This window comes from Myotis davidii, unplaced genomic scaffold (genome assembly GCF_000327345.1).
Source record: "Myotis davidii unplaced genomic scaffold, ASM32734v1 scaffold749, whole genome shotgun sequence".
In the NCBI taxonomy this organism is placed as follows: Eukaryota; Metazoa; Chordata; class Mammalia; order Chiroptera; family Vespertilionidae; genus Myotis; species Myotis davidii.
The window spans coordinates 1,597,511-1,613,790 of NW_006300030.1; the positions used below are offsets into that span (position 1 = coordinate 1,597,511).

At 43.3% G+C, this 16,280-nt stretch overlaps 1 protein-coding gene and 1 long non-coding RNA gene across 2 annotated transcripts; one reads left to right on the plus strand and one right to left on the minus strand.

Annotated features, from left to right (window-relative positions):
• Positions 1-551: 551 nt before the first annotated feature.
• On the minus strand, positions 552-9,369 carry ECHDC3 (enoyl-CoA hydratase domain containing 3). Its single transcript, XM_015572047.1, is given in 8 exon segments — positions 552-649; positions 652-727; positions 729-860; positions 3,797-3,967; positions 6,991-6,995; positions 9,045-9,090; positions 9,092-9,155; positions 9,293-9,369. Coding segments are annotated over 8 exon segments (669 nt in total).
• A 360-nt stretch (positions 9,370-9,729) lies between these two features.
• LOC107185048 lies at positions 9,730-15,527 on the plus strand. Its single transcript, XR_001515957.1, has 3 exons — positions 9,730-9,740; positions 10,026-10,030; positions 15,447-15,527. It is a non-coding gene; the product is annotated as an uncharacterized LOC107185048 (long non-coding RNA).
• The last annotated feature ends 753 nt before the right edge of the window (positions 15,528-16,280 follow it).

The following is a 16,280-nucleotide window of genomic DNA, read 5'->3' on the forward strand; positions in this document are numbered from 1 at the left end:
TCTAAATACTTCATCTTTTAAAGCCACATAAGATTATTCCAAAGCCATAGGCATGATTATTTCTTAATAGAACCAAGAGCATGTTCAGTGCGGAGACTGTCTCATGGAGATTGGAAACAGTTCACGTGTCTGGAGCAACCAGATCTACCTCCACTGTAGAGGACATTTCTGCTAGCAGAGCAGTTTGGCACCTTCTTTCATGCCTCATTTTATCATCACCTCCTCCCATGTCAGGTGATCCCACACTTCAGGTCCTGGAAGAAGTGTATCAGATTCCAGGCTCACTACCGCAGCTGGCCCAGCATAGGTGCTCACTTCTCTTAAATTAGCATTTCCTTTGACTTCCCATTTCATCCTTTCCCCATGGAACCATGGCTTTGAATATGGCCCCTGCAAGGGACCTGACTAATGGTACAGAAGCAGTCTGCCTGCTATTCCCGTCATGAGGCAGCAGTGGTAGCTGGAGATCAGATGGGAGGCGGGGGGCGGGGGCCGCATCCTGAACGCTGCTCACTGAGCCCACGCACCCTCCATACTCTAATATGGCTGGCTCAGTTGAAGGCCTTGATTACCTCCTGCCCATCTTGCAGGGCCACGTTGTTCACCGTGGCCTGGGGGGTGAGGTGGTTGGCCCTTCTAAGGTCTGGCGCACTTGCTTGTAGAAGGCGGCCTTGTCCAAAGACCCCAACGACCCCACAGGACGGCTCAAGGAGCCGATCTTTCTCCTCCTTGAGTCTCATGGTCTCTTCCTCCAGCTGCTCTTCTGGGACTACTCTGCTGAGGAGCCCATGGAGCAAGGCCTTCTGAGCAGAAATGGGCTCCTCAGTGAAAAGCATTTCTGGGGGAGGAGATATGGGTGGCTATTAAGGCGCTCTCTGACCCCTGCCACCGACTCCCACCGCTCCTTTCACTCTGCTGAGATGGTTGGTGTCTTGACTTCCTGACAACCTGGGCCCAGTTCTCAGGAACAGATCGATCTTTCCAGGAGCAAGGACAGGGAGGGACCCTGCTATCAGCCTCTCTCTCCATCCAGAAGACCAAGGAGGTCTTAATGGGATTAAAGCTGCTCAGGAAAGAAGTTTTGACTGTAGTGTCAGGGCCAGAGCCCAGGACAGAACTCCTGGCCTACCTTCGACTTCCTAATTGCCCCCTAGTTTATGCCTCTTTCTGGGCCTCAGTTTCCTCACCTGCCTAGTGGGGTAATACTGTTTAGCACCATGTTGATTTATGGGGACTTTGTCCAGGCAGATTAGGTAATGGAGTGGCATTCCTTAAGGAATAGAAAACCTGTTTATTTTATAGCATGCCAGCAACAACCTTTACTTACTGCTTCAGTTTCTATTTAGTGAGCTCCTGAAACTTCAGGTGAGAGAGAAGAAAATACCTCCTTTTCCCTAATCGACTCTTGTTCATTTTAGGGGGCACCTCTTTGGTCTCCTTAACAAATTGGTGTTTTAATACTTCCTCCCCCTGGGCTATTTGCATTAAAAAATACCCCAGAAAGGTCTGGAGGCCAAGGCTCACCCCCCAGGAAGTGGAGCTGTGTCTGGATGTCCCTTACTAACCACAAGACCTTAAGGCAGGGGTTGGGGAACATGTGGCCCATGGGCCATATACTGGGAAGGCCTGTGAAATCATTTGGTCTGACCCTGCCAAGGCATTAGGGGTGAGTTAATTAAATGTTTGACCAAATGCAGCAGGCTAATTTTTAAGCTGATAAGTTTGTATGGCCCATGAATGATATTTATAAATATCATTATGGCTGTCTGTAGAAAAAAAGGTCCCCCACCCTTGCCTTTAGGAACAATTTAACCCATTTAAATCTGTTTCCTTATCTGAAAAACAGGAATGAGACCACCATCCTCCTACAGAATTGTCAGGACTAGAGAAATTATGTGTACAGTTTATACTACAGTGCGGGGTACTCAGTAGGCACCCACTAAGTGCAGTGGCTGTTATTCACATGCTTATTCCAGCTATAAACATGTATGAATCTTTAATGCTGTGATCATGGCCCCTGAAAGCAGAGCTGTCTTCCAATCCCCTCCAGTCACTGATGACAAGAACCAGCTGGTGGCAGAGGAGGGGCTGGGATGCTGGAGGACTCAGAGAGGAATGAAAATGACAGGATCACGGGGCTTATTTAATTGGCTGGGCAACCTGAGGAGTGAATTAGGATGCTGAGCATGTTCTCAAAGGCACTAAGGTACCTCTGACGGCCACACGAGTCACCGTTAGAGTGCAGGTTTTGATGTAGTCGATCTGGGCGGGCCTGAGACCTGCATTTCTCCAATGAACTGCACACCAGCTCCAATGAACTGCACACCAGCTGAGTGGCAATGCCTTAACACTCCTTCCAGCATGGAAGTTCTACTCTGTTCTAATTAGACAACCGAGAAATCAGATTCTACACATACACAAGTAACCATGGGTAAACAGTGGCAGCAAGTCTTCCTACCACAGAGAAATGACTGGTTAAGGATGAGGGGGTTCGAATCTTCATGTGCTGTATGGGGGGAGGGACGGGGTGCCACTCAATGAGGCATTGGCTCCACATTTCTGATGGCGAAGGGAGCAGCTGCACCAGGCAGGTTGTTTATATGGTGCAATGAAGATGCATTATTTAACTCATGCCAGAGGAGAGAAACACTTTGCAAATGTGGAAAATTATTAATGCCCAGGCTCAGTTTGGCTTGAACACCAGGGCCTCATGCCATCATTTCTGCTCCCAGTAGACCTTTATCTCTGGCACAGCTGAGCAGTTTCCCATGGAGACCAGCAGAGTACTGGTGACCCACATGTGTGGCCTTAGCCTGCATGAAAAAGGCCAAGCTTTCCAATTAGGCCAGTTTGCAAAAGCACATGCTTGCTTTCCTGTGGATGTGCATGGGGACACGGGCCCAACATGCACACACAGTCACTGGGCCTGTGTATGAATGTGTTCCTGTGGGTGCAATCAAGTAATGACAACAGGTAGGTGTGTTTCATTCAGGTTTAGATTTTTGTGAGTCCCCAGTTTTCCTCCTAAAGGGGTCACCCAGGTAAGATCTGCAGTCCAGAAACCTGGCAAAGGCCTTGAGTGCCAAAAGGCTCTTTACTACATTAAATTCCCATGATCGGTACGACAATTTCAGCTCATTAATACTGACCTGAAATCATATCTCTGTCTCATGCCTCCAAGTAGCTCCAAGTAGTCCCATGTGCAGGGACAAGTGTTACAACTAGAAAAAACTCTGAAGACTTCAAAACAAGAACACTAGCCCTAACTAGTGATTCAGAGGCCTCCTGGGATCAGGACAGGAGGAACACAGCAGGGATCTGAGTGGGACACTGGAGATCCTCTCCCGACTTCTGAGTGGGTTTGGCACTGCCAGAACTTTCTGTGGGAGGAAACAGTTACTTTGATTTTACAATGTCCTGCCCCTTAATTTCTCATGCTGGACAATTATGCAACATGGTTCTAAGTATTGGGTTTCCTGGGAACTGAAGTTCTGTTTTTGCCACATTTTCTCTCTTTCTTCTCAAAAATGAATTTAAAATTTGGCCAGTATGATATAATGTTTAAGTTTTTAGGACTCAATGATAAGCCTTGATTTTAAAAGTTTGTTTATGTTAAGAGAGAATAGGTTCTTAACATGGAACCTTCCAGAATGTCAGGTGTTGAAGATGAACAGCTGCAGTTATTCTTCATGCAAAATGTACTGATTCAAGTGAATTCTGGAACCAATCCTCCAGTGCATGTGAGAGTTACAACTAGAGAGGAGGTTGCAGGGGGTCAGATTACCATTCTCAGCACTGCTCTCTCCAAGGCCACTCCTGGGGTGGAGCAGAAGAGCCCAGTGTTCACACCTGGAGGGGCAAATGAGGATTTCTCACTGGCCACGCCAATGTTACAGCTGGCAACCAGCTGACAGCCAGCAGCGGTGGTCAAGCAGTTCACCATGGCGATCCCGGGGATGGGGTGATTCTGGTCAGCATCATGACCTGAAGGAGCAAACATACTAGTACAATTCACATCCATCGAGAGCGATGTGAATTAATACCTTGGCAGTATTAATGTTTATTTCATATGACTTACCTGCTTTCAGAGCACTTTTCATCCCCATTAGTGTCTCAGAGTCTATGGAAAAAGGGCAGCAGGCATGAAGAGAACTTGCATTGAATATTGACTGTGGACCAGACTGTGCCATTTGATTCCCGAGAAGCCCAGGAGGAAGGAACACTACACTACAGTCAGGACACAAGGCTCAGGGGGATGGAACCGGCCTAAGGCCACAAGTGGTGGCTGTGGGGTCTCAACGCACATCTGTCTGACTCCTAGCCCCTGGCCCCATTTCTAGTAATTCTCAAATTACCACCAGGAAGACTCTCTCAATTATATTAAAACTAGAGGCTTGGTGCATGAAATTCATGCACAAGTAGGGTCCATAGGCCTGGCCCGTGATCTGGGCCAATCAGGGCCTTCTGGCTGCCAGCTGGGGCCTTCTTTCATTCTGTGCTGACCCCTGGTGGTCAGTGCATGTCATAGCAAGTGATCAAACTCCTGGTCTCCCAGTTGAACTCCCAAGGGGACACTTTGCATATTAGCCTTTTATATACAGTGGGGCCTTGACTTTTGAGTGTCCTGACTAACGAGTTTTTCGAGATATGAGCCATCTCTTGGCCGATGTTTTGCTTTGAGTTGCGAGCTAAAATTCGGGTTATGAGCCAGCGTCAGATACCCCACCGCTAGTTGGCGCAACAAACATCACAGTGAACGCCACAACATCAGCCCAGCATCACATGTCTCACTCGTTCACTTTTTGATTTGACATACGAGTGATTTGAGTTATGAGGTCCGTCCCGGAACAAATTAAACTCGTAAGTCAAGGCCCCACTGTATATAGATGGTGAGGAACATCCTGCTGTCATCTCAATAAACAAAATTCCTTAAACAGCACCATTGGCACAGAGAGAGCAGCCCAAATCTTGCTCATGTGATATACCCTTCCTCTCATAAGTCTCCAGAACTTTAACTTATTTTTGCAGCTTACAAAATAACTTATTTACTTCTCCACTTCTTTGTGACACCCTACACCAAGCACGTTAAACTCAAAGGCTAACACGGGCCAAATAAACAAGGCTTAAGTTTATGTGGGCACCAAAAAAACAAATTTCATAATTTCCATAGAAACATAGGTTCATTTCAATAGAGACATACTGAATACAAAGGGCTGATGTTTCTTACATACCATTATATTGACTGGGCCACAAAAATATTCATTGTGGCCACATGTGGCCCATGGGCCTTGAGTTTGACATGCTTGCTCTACACAGATTGCATTGTTATGGTAATTTCTAATGGTTGCTCTTTGAACCTTGGCAGGGAAGGAGGGGAGGCAGAGTTTCATCCAAAAGCCTTACTATGGGCTTTTCTACCATGATGGCAACTCAAAGAAAGAAGACCTTCATTGATTTTGCCCAAGGCACTTACCTTTGTCTTTATAAGCATTTGATATTTGTCAGCTTTATTATAACACTAGAGGCTCGGTGCACGAATTCATGCATTGGTGGGGTCCAGCCAGCCTGCCTCGATGGGGGTCATCAGGGGTGGGCTGGCTGGGGTAAGGGGCTGTGGGCAGGGCTGGCTGGTCCTGCCCCTGATTGGGGTGGGTATGCCCTCTCAGGGGTGGGGCCAGCCGGGGCGAGGGGCCACAGGCATTCCAGTCATTCCACCATTCAGCCAATTTGCATATTGCCCCTTTATTATATAGGATAACTAATTATATATTTAAGGATATGTTGTCATATTCTATAGTAGTGGCTCTTGACTTTTTTGGGGGTCACCTTTGAAAAATCTAAGTGCTAGTGACTCTCTTCATAAATGCACTTTTGTGTTCTTGTACCCCAAGCAACTCATGGATTATGGGGTTCATGTACTATAGGTGAGAATGGGGATGGTCAGTGACAGCTTATTCACAGTGAGCTACAGCAACAAGGAGAAGAACGCACAAGAACTTCAGAAATCTTACTGCAAAAAAAGACAAAATTTTGTTTACCTCTGTGTGTCACCTAATTAACTTCAGTTATTTATGTAAAGTCAACTGGCTGTGATTAGACTTGTTTGTCTCCTGTCTGCCACCTAAGAAAGGATAGGATTTCATACTATCTGGTGGGAAAATAGTTAGGTAACCCAGTATATATCAACAACATTAATACTACTCATACCTTTGATCTAGGAATTGTACTAACAAGAAACCATCTGAAAGGGTAAAAAGCTGTCTGGTCAAAGATGTTAACTAAATCATCACTCTATAATAATAAAATCTACAACTAATAAGTGTATAAAAATAAGGAAATGGCTATGTTAAATAGACTATATTCATTTCATCTCATTAAAATGAAATTTTCCAAGAGAAACATCAGCATGGTAATTTGGACCTTATGTAGTAGAGCCAGCTGCTGGGGTTTGATGACCAGTATAGACTCACTGACTGCCTAACACTCAATCTTCACATCTGTAAAATGGGCATAATAATAATACCAACTTTACAGAATATGAGAGTTACATAAATTAATATGTCTAAAGTACTCAAAATATTATCTGTAACACCATAAGCATTCAATGTTATCTGATAAAATTACAATGTAATCATATCTATGTATGATTATTCAGACAAATATATATGTAGAAAAATGATTAAAGAGAAATGTAGTGAATATTTTTATTAATTAGATAGTTCACTCTGGGTGGTATGATCATGGTATGGTATCAGTAATTTATTTTTCCTTTTTTTCTAGATTACCAAAATTTTCTGTAATAAGCATTTATAACTTTTATAATTAGGAAACAATTAAAATAAAGTTAGAGAGCAATGGCGAGAATAAAGTGGCCAGATAATTGAGACTTTAATAGTCAAGAATTGATTATTCCTATTTTACCCCCTGAATGAAGCACTTTTGAGGGTCCAGCCTAATCCAAAATGTGACATAAATTTGTCTCTGCCCTACCCTCACTGAACAGCATTCCTGAGGGTCCACATCATATCCAAAGGCCAGAGGGCCTGTCCCACTGTCATTTCCGCGTGGAGGTGTGAGGGGAAAGGGAAGGATCCCCTGGACCGGGGTTTCCGCTGTCAAACTCCACAGGACATTGAAGAAGACAGTCACGAACAGGTGTCCAGGGAAAGCTCTGCATCGGCTCACAGAGGTTACTGTCCCTCTTCCATAACCAAGCACTTCTTCTCATTCTCAGTTTGCCCTATTTCTGATTTTTTAAATAATTAACTATCAAGCCGTACTCATGGTCTAAACAAGTTTGTTATAGATTTTAGAGACAGAGCTAATTCAGATATCTCTATCTTCCTTTCCGAAATCAAATTTCCTCGTGCATGAACCCAACGTGAAATATCTAGCTCATTCTGTTCCAATCTGCCTGTTGATTACACTTGAAAATTGAAATCTTGCACAAGTTTATGGCACTCATATTTATTCAGACCATTTGATTTTCTTAGGGGAAAAATGTTAAAGAAATCAATGCATTTTCACTGGATCAGTGTAGGCACTGGGCCCTTTTCAGTGAGCTGGAGGCAGCCGCAAAATCAGTCTTGATCCTCTGAAGAAGCCTGGCTCCTAGTGGCCCTTCGGTAACTTGTTTAGATCCCAGTTCAGGCAGATCCCCCCACAGAGTGCTAAAAGCAGGTCCTTTTGCGTAGATGGAAGGGCTCTACTGGTTCTCTGTGATGATTTTCCGTTTTGGTCAAACTTACTGGGTATCAATAGGAAAATAACTCTTAAAGCACCAGGCCTTGGCAAACACAGGAGCAGAGTGTTACAGTCATTAATGTGAAACAGAAGCCCTAAGTCCTGGCTCTGGCTTGTTCTCCTCTCTCATCAAGCCAATCACTTTCCCCCTTTGTCCCTCCAAGAAGTGAGAAAACTCTAATTTGATCTCCAGAGGGATTCTGGAAAGGCAAGAAAAGCAAAGGATGGTAAAGAAGGTATCCGATTCACTGTCTGTTTCCCAACCCCCCATTGCTCACCTCTGTCTTCTCTACATAGCAGGTATTATTATCTATTTGTTGAATCACAAATGATCAAATTAATAAATGAATAAGTGTATAAATAGTGAAAACTTAGGTTAAGTTACCTTAGGAGGCAGTTATGAAACTGTTTCATGTGTCTTGTTTCTCAATTAGGTTTCCATTTTTAGTTTGGCAAGAAACTTTTTTCCTTCTATTTCCCTCAATATCTTGGAAGTATCATACATACATATAGCAGGTACTCAATAAATACTCCAGAAATGAACATGTGTTATGTAAATTGGTCGATCAGTGATTCTCTCATCATTGATGTTTCTATCTCCCTCTCCTCCCTTCCTCTCTGAAATCAATAAAAAACAAAACAAAAAAACACATAGTGTGTTATGTAAATTGGATTCTATATTTAATTTTTTTATAATTCAGGGGTCGATTTGATACATGTATAAATCATCTCAAACGTTTTGTTCTTCTTCTGTATGTGTTGGCAATTTCCCTTCTTAATATGGTTAAAGAGACAGAAGTAAAAATGAAGAGGTTAATTTTCCTACTTGGAGGTGATGACTATAAAGGCTGGTTGAAAGAAAGGTTTGAAAATAATTTTAAAAATCATTATTGTTATTCCATTTATGAACACTCTCTCTTTTCCTATTAACAGAATTGTTTTAAATTATAATCTTAGGTTCTTTCTCTCTAAAGATGTCCATTTCCACCCTTTACCTCTTAAGACATGTATAACAAGACATACCCATGATGCTGGAGATGGCAGCTATCAATCTGATCCCTAGAAGGGTTTATCATATACTTCACTTTCTTTGGCATATCGCAATATCAATAGCAAACTATGGATGCTTGCTAAAAGTCTAAACCAAATTGTTGCTTGGATGAAGGATTCACCAATGACTACAGAGGTTTCAGTAGTTCTGCAGTGGTTAGGTCTCATAGATAAAACCGTACCTGTAACTAGAAGCCCAATTCTCATTTAATGTGCATAATTATCATTTTCAGGTTTGCAATGCCAAACACCCTCCTGGCTTACTTCAGAACAGGTTTGAAATACTTCAGCATGGTATTCTATCTAGACCTTGCTCATCCATCAGTTCCTTTAAATGATACCCGGAAGAAAATGCAGGCCCCCTCAGCCACAGATGTTTCCAGTTGAGAAAATAAAATAAACAGGTGTAAACAGCAGAGCTGGGAAGGTTACTTATTTGTCAGCTGAATAACTTTAATGAACAATTGTATCAATGATGTGGACACAGAAAGTTAATGACCCAATTTGGTAAAAATAATTCCAGTTAACTTGAAAAGTTACAGCCAATATTTTGTGATGACAATTCACGTAAGGCATCTGCACTCTAAGAGGTCCGTGTGTAAACCAATGAACACGTGCAGTTACACAAAGGAGAGAGCTCAGTAACCAGAGCAAATGGACTTCTTTCAGAGGTGTCCCTCCAGTCTCACAGGTGTTTTTTGTTTTTTTTTTAATATATTTTATTGATTTTTTACAGAGAGGAAGAGAGAGGGATAGAGAGTTAGAAACATCAATGAGAGAGAGACATCGATCAGCTGCCTCCTGCACATCTCCCACTGGGGATGTGCCCGCAACCCAGGTACATGCCCTTGACCGGAATCGAACCTGGGACCTTTCAGTCCGCAGGCCGACGCTCTATCCACTGAGCCAAACCAGTTTCGGCCAGGTTTTTTTTTTTTTTAGACTTGGTTTGGCCTGACAGTATTGACTCATATGGGTCCATCAAAATCCATGTGGTCTCTGCTGAGTGTGATGAAGAAACTAAGACTTTTTTTTTGAGGGGGGAAATGGGGGTGGAGGGGAAAGGGCTAGCAGCCTGACTCTGTACCTAGTTAATCAGTATCCCTAATGCAAATTCTTGTTAACTTATAATCAAGTCACTGCCCCTTCCTTAATTATCTGGTCTTGCAAGACCTAGTTACCCAAATACATTTTACCAAGGCCATAAACCATGAACAGTACACAACTCCCAGAGGAGGTTATCAGTGCTGGCTCCAGGCCAGTCCTTTAGGTGTGGTCTCACCTCCTCCATCCCAGCACACTGAGCTTTTTGCAAAGCCCGAGAAAGGTCTGGAAGTCTGATCTATATTTGGGGGACAAAGAAACCAAAGGGTATAAAGAGAAAGCTTCCTCCATATTGGTTGGCTCAGGATTTGGAAACAGGCTCCCCTGAGTCACGGTATTAGTACATCTGGAAATAAATGGCCTTTTCCAGTATCTCCAAGTACTCCTGTGTATTTTTCGGTCACCTGGTAAATTCTGTAACAAGTGGTGCCAGTGCTTTGAGGGGTTCAGAAAAAGAAAAATTATTTTGACATTCCAACGCTGTTATTATAGCTACAGAAAGACAATAGACTCAGTTAAGGTAAAGATTGACCTTTGACAGGGAAATACTGTCCTAGGACATGACTACCCACCATAAACTGCTTTTTAATTAAAAAGTTTTAATTTCAGACCATCCTTTGTGGTTACTTTAGGTTTCTGAGTTTGCAAGGCTGCCATAGAGGCCTTCCCTGAGCTAGTCAGGTTAGCACGTGGCCCCCTTCTTTCCACAACAGAAAGAAAATACCTCAGTGGGCTTGCTTTGAGGCCTGAAACCAGGGATGCTTCCTCAAGATGAGGGAGGAGAGGGGTTCTGGTGGAGGGTGGTTCTTAGGGAATTCCCAGAAATATCCTAGGACATTTCTGGCCACCTTCAGTACTATCCCCTCACCACTACCCTCCCCGGGCCACGCCCTCCTGCCTGATGCCAGCTGAAATCCTCTACAGGGCTGGGCAAACTTTTTGACTCGAGGGCCACAATGGGTTCTTAAACTGGACCAGAGGGCTGGAACAAAACCATGGATGGAGTGTTTGTGTGAACTAATATAAATTCAAAGTAAACATCATTACATAAAAGGGTACGGTTTTTTTTGTTTTTGTTTTTTTTAGTTTTATTCATTTCAAATGGGCCGTTCTGTTTTCTAAAAGTACTTCAAAAATAAAAACTAATTGAATTAAAATTTGTTTTAATTTTGGACAGGAAAGAACTTTAACTAAACCCTTCTACATGGTGAGGTAGAAGTCTAAACAGTGAAGTGAGGTCCACTAGTTTGTCTAATATCATGTTGCCAAACATATCTGTTTGTACAGAGAAAGAAAAGTCTTCCTTATCAGGCTTTTTCTCTGGGATATCAAAAACAATAATGATAATACTTTATCGGGTTATTTACAAAGCATTGAGCTAATTCTATCTGTATTCCCACTTCTATGTTTTGCTGCATTTACTTATGCCCAGTCTTGAAAAGGCAAAATTTCCTACTTCTTAAACGGGAGCAAGGGAACAAAAGAAACTGCTTTTAATCAAACATAACATCTATTGTTCACTCATAACTATATTCAAGAAACAATGACATCAAAAGAAAAGTCAAGAAAAGCAAACATAAACAAGTGGGATTATTTCAAACTAAAATGCTTCTGTACAGCAACGAAAACAATCAACAAAACAAAAAGCAATCTATCTAATGTGAGAAAATATGTGCAAACCTTATACCCGATAACAGGCTAAAATATATAAAGAACTCATACATCTCAGTGGGAAAAATAACCCAACTAAAACATGGGCAGAAGATCGGAACAGACACTTTCCCAAGGAGAACATACAGGTGGCCATAGATCAGTGCTTAGCATCACTAATCATCAGGCACTTGCAAATCAAAACCGAAGTGAGTTTATCACTTCACATTTTTTTCAAAAAGACAAGAAGTAAGTGACGGAGAGAGGATGTGGAGAAAAGGAACCTTCATGCACTGTTGATGGGAATGTAAATTGGTATAGTCACTATGGAAAATTATATGAAGGTTCCTCAAAAAATAAAAAATAGGATAGTATATAAAAAAGAGAAAAAACCGAAATGAAAGCACTATCTGGAAAATGTATCTGTACCCCCACGTTTATTGCAGCCTTGTTTACAATAGCCAAGACATGCAAACAACCTAAGTGTGGATCAGTAGGTAAAGAAAATGTGGTACATATATACACAATGGAATATGCTGAAGCAGGTCCTCCAGGCAACCACACAAGGCCAAATTGGTCTGTGCCTGGGGCCGCCTGCCCAGGGCCCAGTTCTCCTGGCCCAACTTCTGGCACCTCAGGCCACGCTGTACCCTGCGGAGGCAGGGACAAGCCTGCCTCCATTAGCAGCATCCTCGGCAGCTCCTGCCAGTCCACGTGGCCCAAGCAGGGTGACCCTGAAGACGGCCCTGAGCCAGCCTCGTAGCCTCACTCAGGCACCTCGGCATCCCCACCACCACCCCGCTGCTTACACCTCAGGCTCAGCTCCCGCCCCGACCCTGGGTGCTGCGAAGTTCCCCACCCCACGCCCACTGGGGGAGGCCTAGTTGAGACCTGTCAGGAGCTGGCCTTCTGCTGCAGCCTCCCTGTGGGGCTGAGTGCACTTGCCTTCAGTTATCTGCAGGAAGCTCAGGTCAGTGCTTCTGAAACTCAGCGCCCTTCACCCCACTCTGAGCCTGCAGGCCGCCCACCTGAGCAGCTCCCCTGCCCAGAGCCCCACAAGCCTGGCCTATGACTGCACAGGATGGAATCAGGGGAGCAAGAGAATGGGAGGGAAAAGGGGGGTGAGGGGGATGTTCTCTGGCTGAGGTGACACAGGGGGTCCTGGGCAAGTGGATGGGGAGACAGGGGAAGCAAAAGGGGAAGGAGGCTGGCAGATGCACTTCAGTAGGCCCCACTATAACCTGACAACCAAGGGGGTCTAGGCTGCCTGTCACCACTTGAGCCAATTAAGCAGAAACAGGGTTGACTCATATACGGGTATTTATTCCAATAATGCCAGCAGCATGGGAGAGCAGCAGTTATCCACAAAAACCTGCTCTACCTCTCCCCATAAGCCAGCTGCTCATATTGGGTAGAAGGGCAAAGATTAGGTGGAGAGTAAGAATTACAGGCATGGGAAAGTAGGCAAGGTATAATGGTTAAGGCTGGGGGTTGCAAAGGGTAGGTGCCTCCAGGACTGTTAGGTTGATAAAGGAGGAATGGTGAGGGATTATGAATTTATTCTATCATCTGCACACCAGGTGGCTGAACCTGGATGGCTCCAGCACCCAGTGACCAGAGTCAGCGGTTTTTAAAGGACTTTTGGCGGGATTTTTCTGGGCAGAGACTTCTTTATGCATACTCTGAGGGGAGATAATGGAATGTGGTCGCAGCAAGTGAAATGTAGTCTCAGCAAAGGGAATGTCCATAGTGAAATGGCCTGAAAAGCCAGCTCCTGGGGGAGGGGTATCGATTCAATTGCTTGATCAAACCTAACAAGGACGAGATTGTTTCAGCCACAAGGTTGTAAATCGTTCCATAATGATAGGCAGCTCTCAGGAAAGGAGGACGGATAGCATTCCAACGTTAGCTCCTATACAACTGCCATAAGCAGTAAAAAATACGCAATGTATGGCAAATAACACGTGTTAATAAGATACTCGATTTTGTCCATATTGAGTGAAGTGCAAGTTAAAGCCATTTGGTATCAGTTTTTGCCCATTAACTTGGTAAACATTTAAAAGCTCCTCAATTTTGACAGAGGAAAGTGGAAAAATATATTTTATATACTATCGAAAGGAATATAAATTGATACAGCCTTTGTGCCGGTGGTAGAATTTATCGAAATTTAAGATATGCATTATTTTTGACTCAGTAATTCTGTTTAGAAATCTATTCTACAGATATCTCTCGCATGTACAAAGAATTATAGGTACAAGAATGCTCGTTGAAGCAATGTTTATAGTAACAAAAACTGGAGATGACTTAAGTGCTAACTGGTATATGTAACTCTGTTGTATAGGGTGGTCATATGTTTCAGTTAGCTTGGGATGGGTCCCATTTACCTGTGCTACCAGAATAATTATCAAGAGCACTCTCCTTCACTCTCAGTAGTGTTCTGGTTTGTATACTAATTTACATGTTTATTATATGTGCACACTAATTGCAAGGATTACTGCGCATATGTTAAAAAGAATGAACTATATCCATTGACTTGCAACTATATTGGAGACTGTTAAATGAGAGAAAAGGGGTACAGAACAATATATACGTTCTCTCTTATTTATCTTTACTGTTGAAAGTGTTACAGATGTCCCCCTTTTTTGCCCCCCATGGACTCCCAACTGCCTGCTCCCCTCCCCTCCCCAGGCCTTCACCCCTCTATTGCCTGTGTCCATGGGTTATTCATATATGCATATAAGTTCTTTGTTTAATCCCCCCCCCACACACACACACACACTTCATTCCCTCTGAGGATCCTCAGTCTGTTCCATGCTTCCATGTCTCTGGATCTACTCTGTCAATTTATTTTGTTCATTAGATTCCACATATAAGTGAGATCATGTGATACTTGTCTTTCCTGACTGACTTATTTCACTTAGCATAGTACTCTCCAGGTCTCTCCATGATATAAAACCCCCTAAACTATGTGTGTGTGAATGAAAGACAATAAGAGACACAGAGAGGATCTAGTAGAAGGATTTACACTATTTTGCTAATACGATAATCTCTTGAAAGAAGTGGCAACCCCATGGATGGGAGCATATTTATTTATTTTAATTTTTTTATTGACTTTAGAGAGAGAGAGGGGAAGGGAGGGAAATAGATATTTATATATCTATATATCTATACATCTATGTATCTATATATCTATATGTCTATATGTCTATATGTCTATATGTCTATATGTCTATATATCTATATACTAGATTTGTTATTCCACTCATCCATTTATTCAGTGGTTGATTCTTGTATGCTGCCTGACTGGGAATCGAACCTGAAAACTGGGTGTATTGGGACAACACTCCAACTGAGCTACCTGGCCAGGACTTTATTTATTTATTTTTAATAAAAGCAGTGACAAATGGAGAGAACTGTTGAATGTTACCAGGTGCTACAATTTTTTACTAGAAAAGATTAATAAATTATGTGACTGTTATTAATATAAAATTACAACTTTATTGTTTTATGTCCTGTATAAATTTTAAAAGTTGTCATTCCACCATTACAAATCAACAAGGTTATCATATTACCTCCTGCTTCTTGTACATGTATATGCCATTATTATTAAGTAGTTATAATTAGATCACACATGTAATTTCATATATTTTTAAAAAATCATACTCTAGCGCAGGGCAAACTTTTTGACTCGAGGGCCACAATGGGTTCTTAAACTGGACTGGAGGGCTGGAACAAAAGCATGGATGGAGTGTTTGTGTGAACTAATATAAATTCAAAGTAAACATCATTACATAAAAGGGTACGGTCTTTTTTTTCAATAGTTTTATTCATTTCAAATGGGCCGGATCTGGCCCGCGGGCTGTAGTTTGCCCTTGGCTGCTCTAGAGTCAACCTTGAAGAAACCAAAATGGTGGCATAAGTAAACACCAGAGATTGCTGCCTCGCATAACCACCTCAAAAATACAACTAAGAGACAGAACGGACATCATCCAGAACCACAGGAAGGCTGGCTGAGTGGAAATTCTACAACTAGAAGGAAAGAGAAAAGCATACCGAGACTCAGAGGAGGTGCAGTGAGGAAGTAAAGTACAGAGGTATGGAGGCGCACGTGGAGAGGGCTGGTGGCTGAGGACACGGTTGTCTTTTTCAGTTGGGAGGGAGTCTCAAGCTCTGAGCTCCAGTTCCAGGTGAGTCTCTGGGGACCCAGACTCATACGGGAGAAACTGAACTGTATGGCATTGGTCAGAACTCAAGGGCGGCTTTCTCTCAGAGGTACTTGCAGCGATTACCAGGACACTGAGAAGCGGGGCCTCTGAGGGCAGCCATAGCTGCTTGTCCGCCCTGTTGATCCCCTGGGACCCCACCTTGCCCAGGCCATGCACGGAGGCTTTTGCATATGAAAGGCCTGGCCCTTTGCAATCTGAAAATTACCTAACAAACTGCAGCTGGCCCAAGGCCCCACAGCAACTTGCATTGCTTCACAGCTAGCTCCTGCTGGGTAGCCTCAGGCATAGGCTAGATTGGCACCTCTTTAGAGATCCAGGAACCAGTGTGCCCAGTGGTCAGAGTGGGACCATCCAGATTGCAGCTCCTCGGATTCATAAAGGACACACGCAGGGGGCAGACTCAGACAGCACCAAAGCCCCACTGAAGCAAGTCTTGCCCCGTAGGGGTGTCTCCAGCACAGAAGTTCTCCAACTAAAGACACAGCTGATTCTCACAGCCAATTGGCC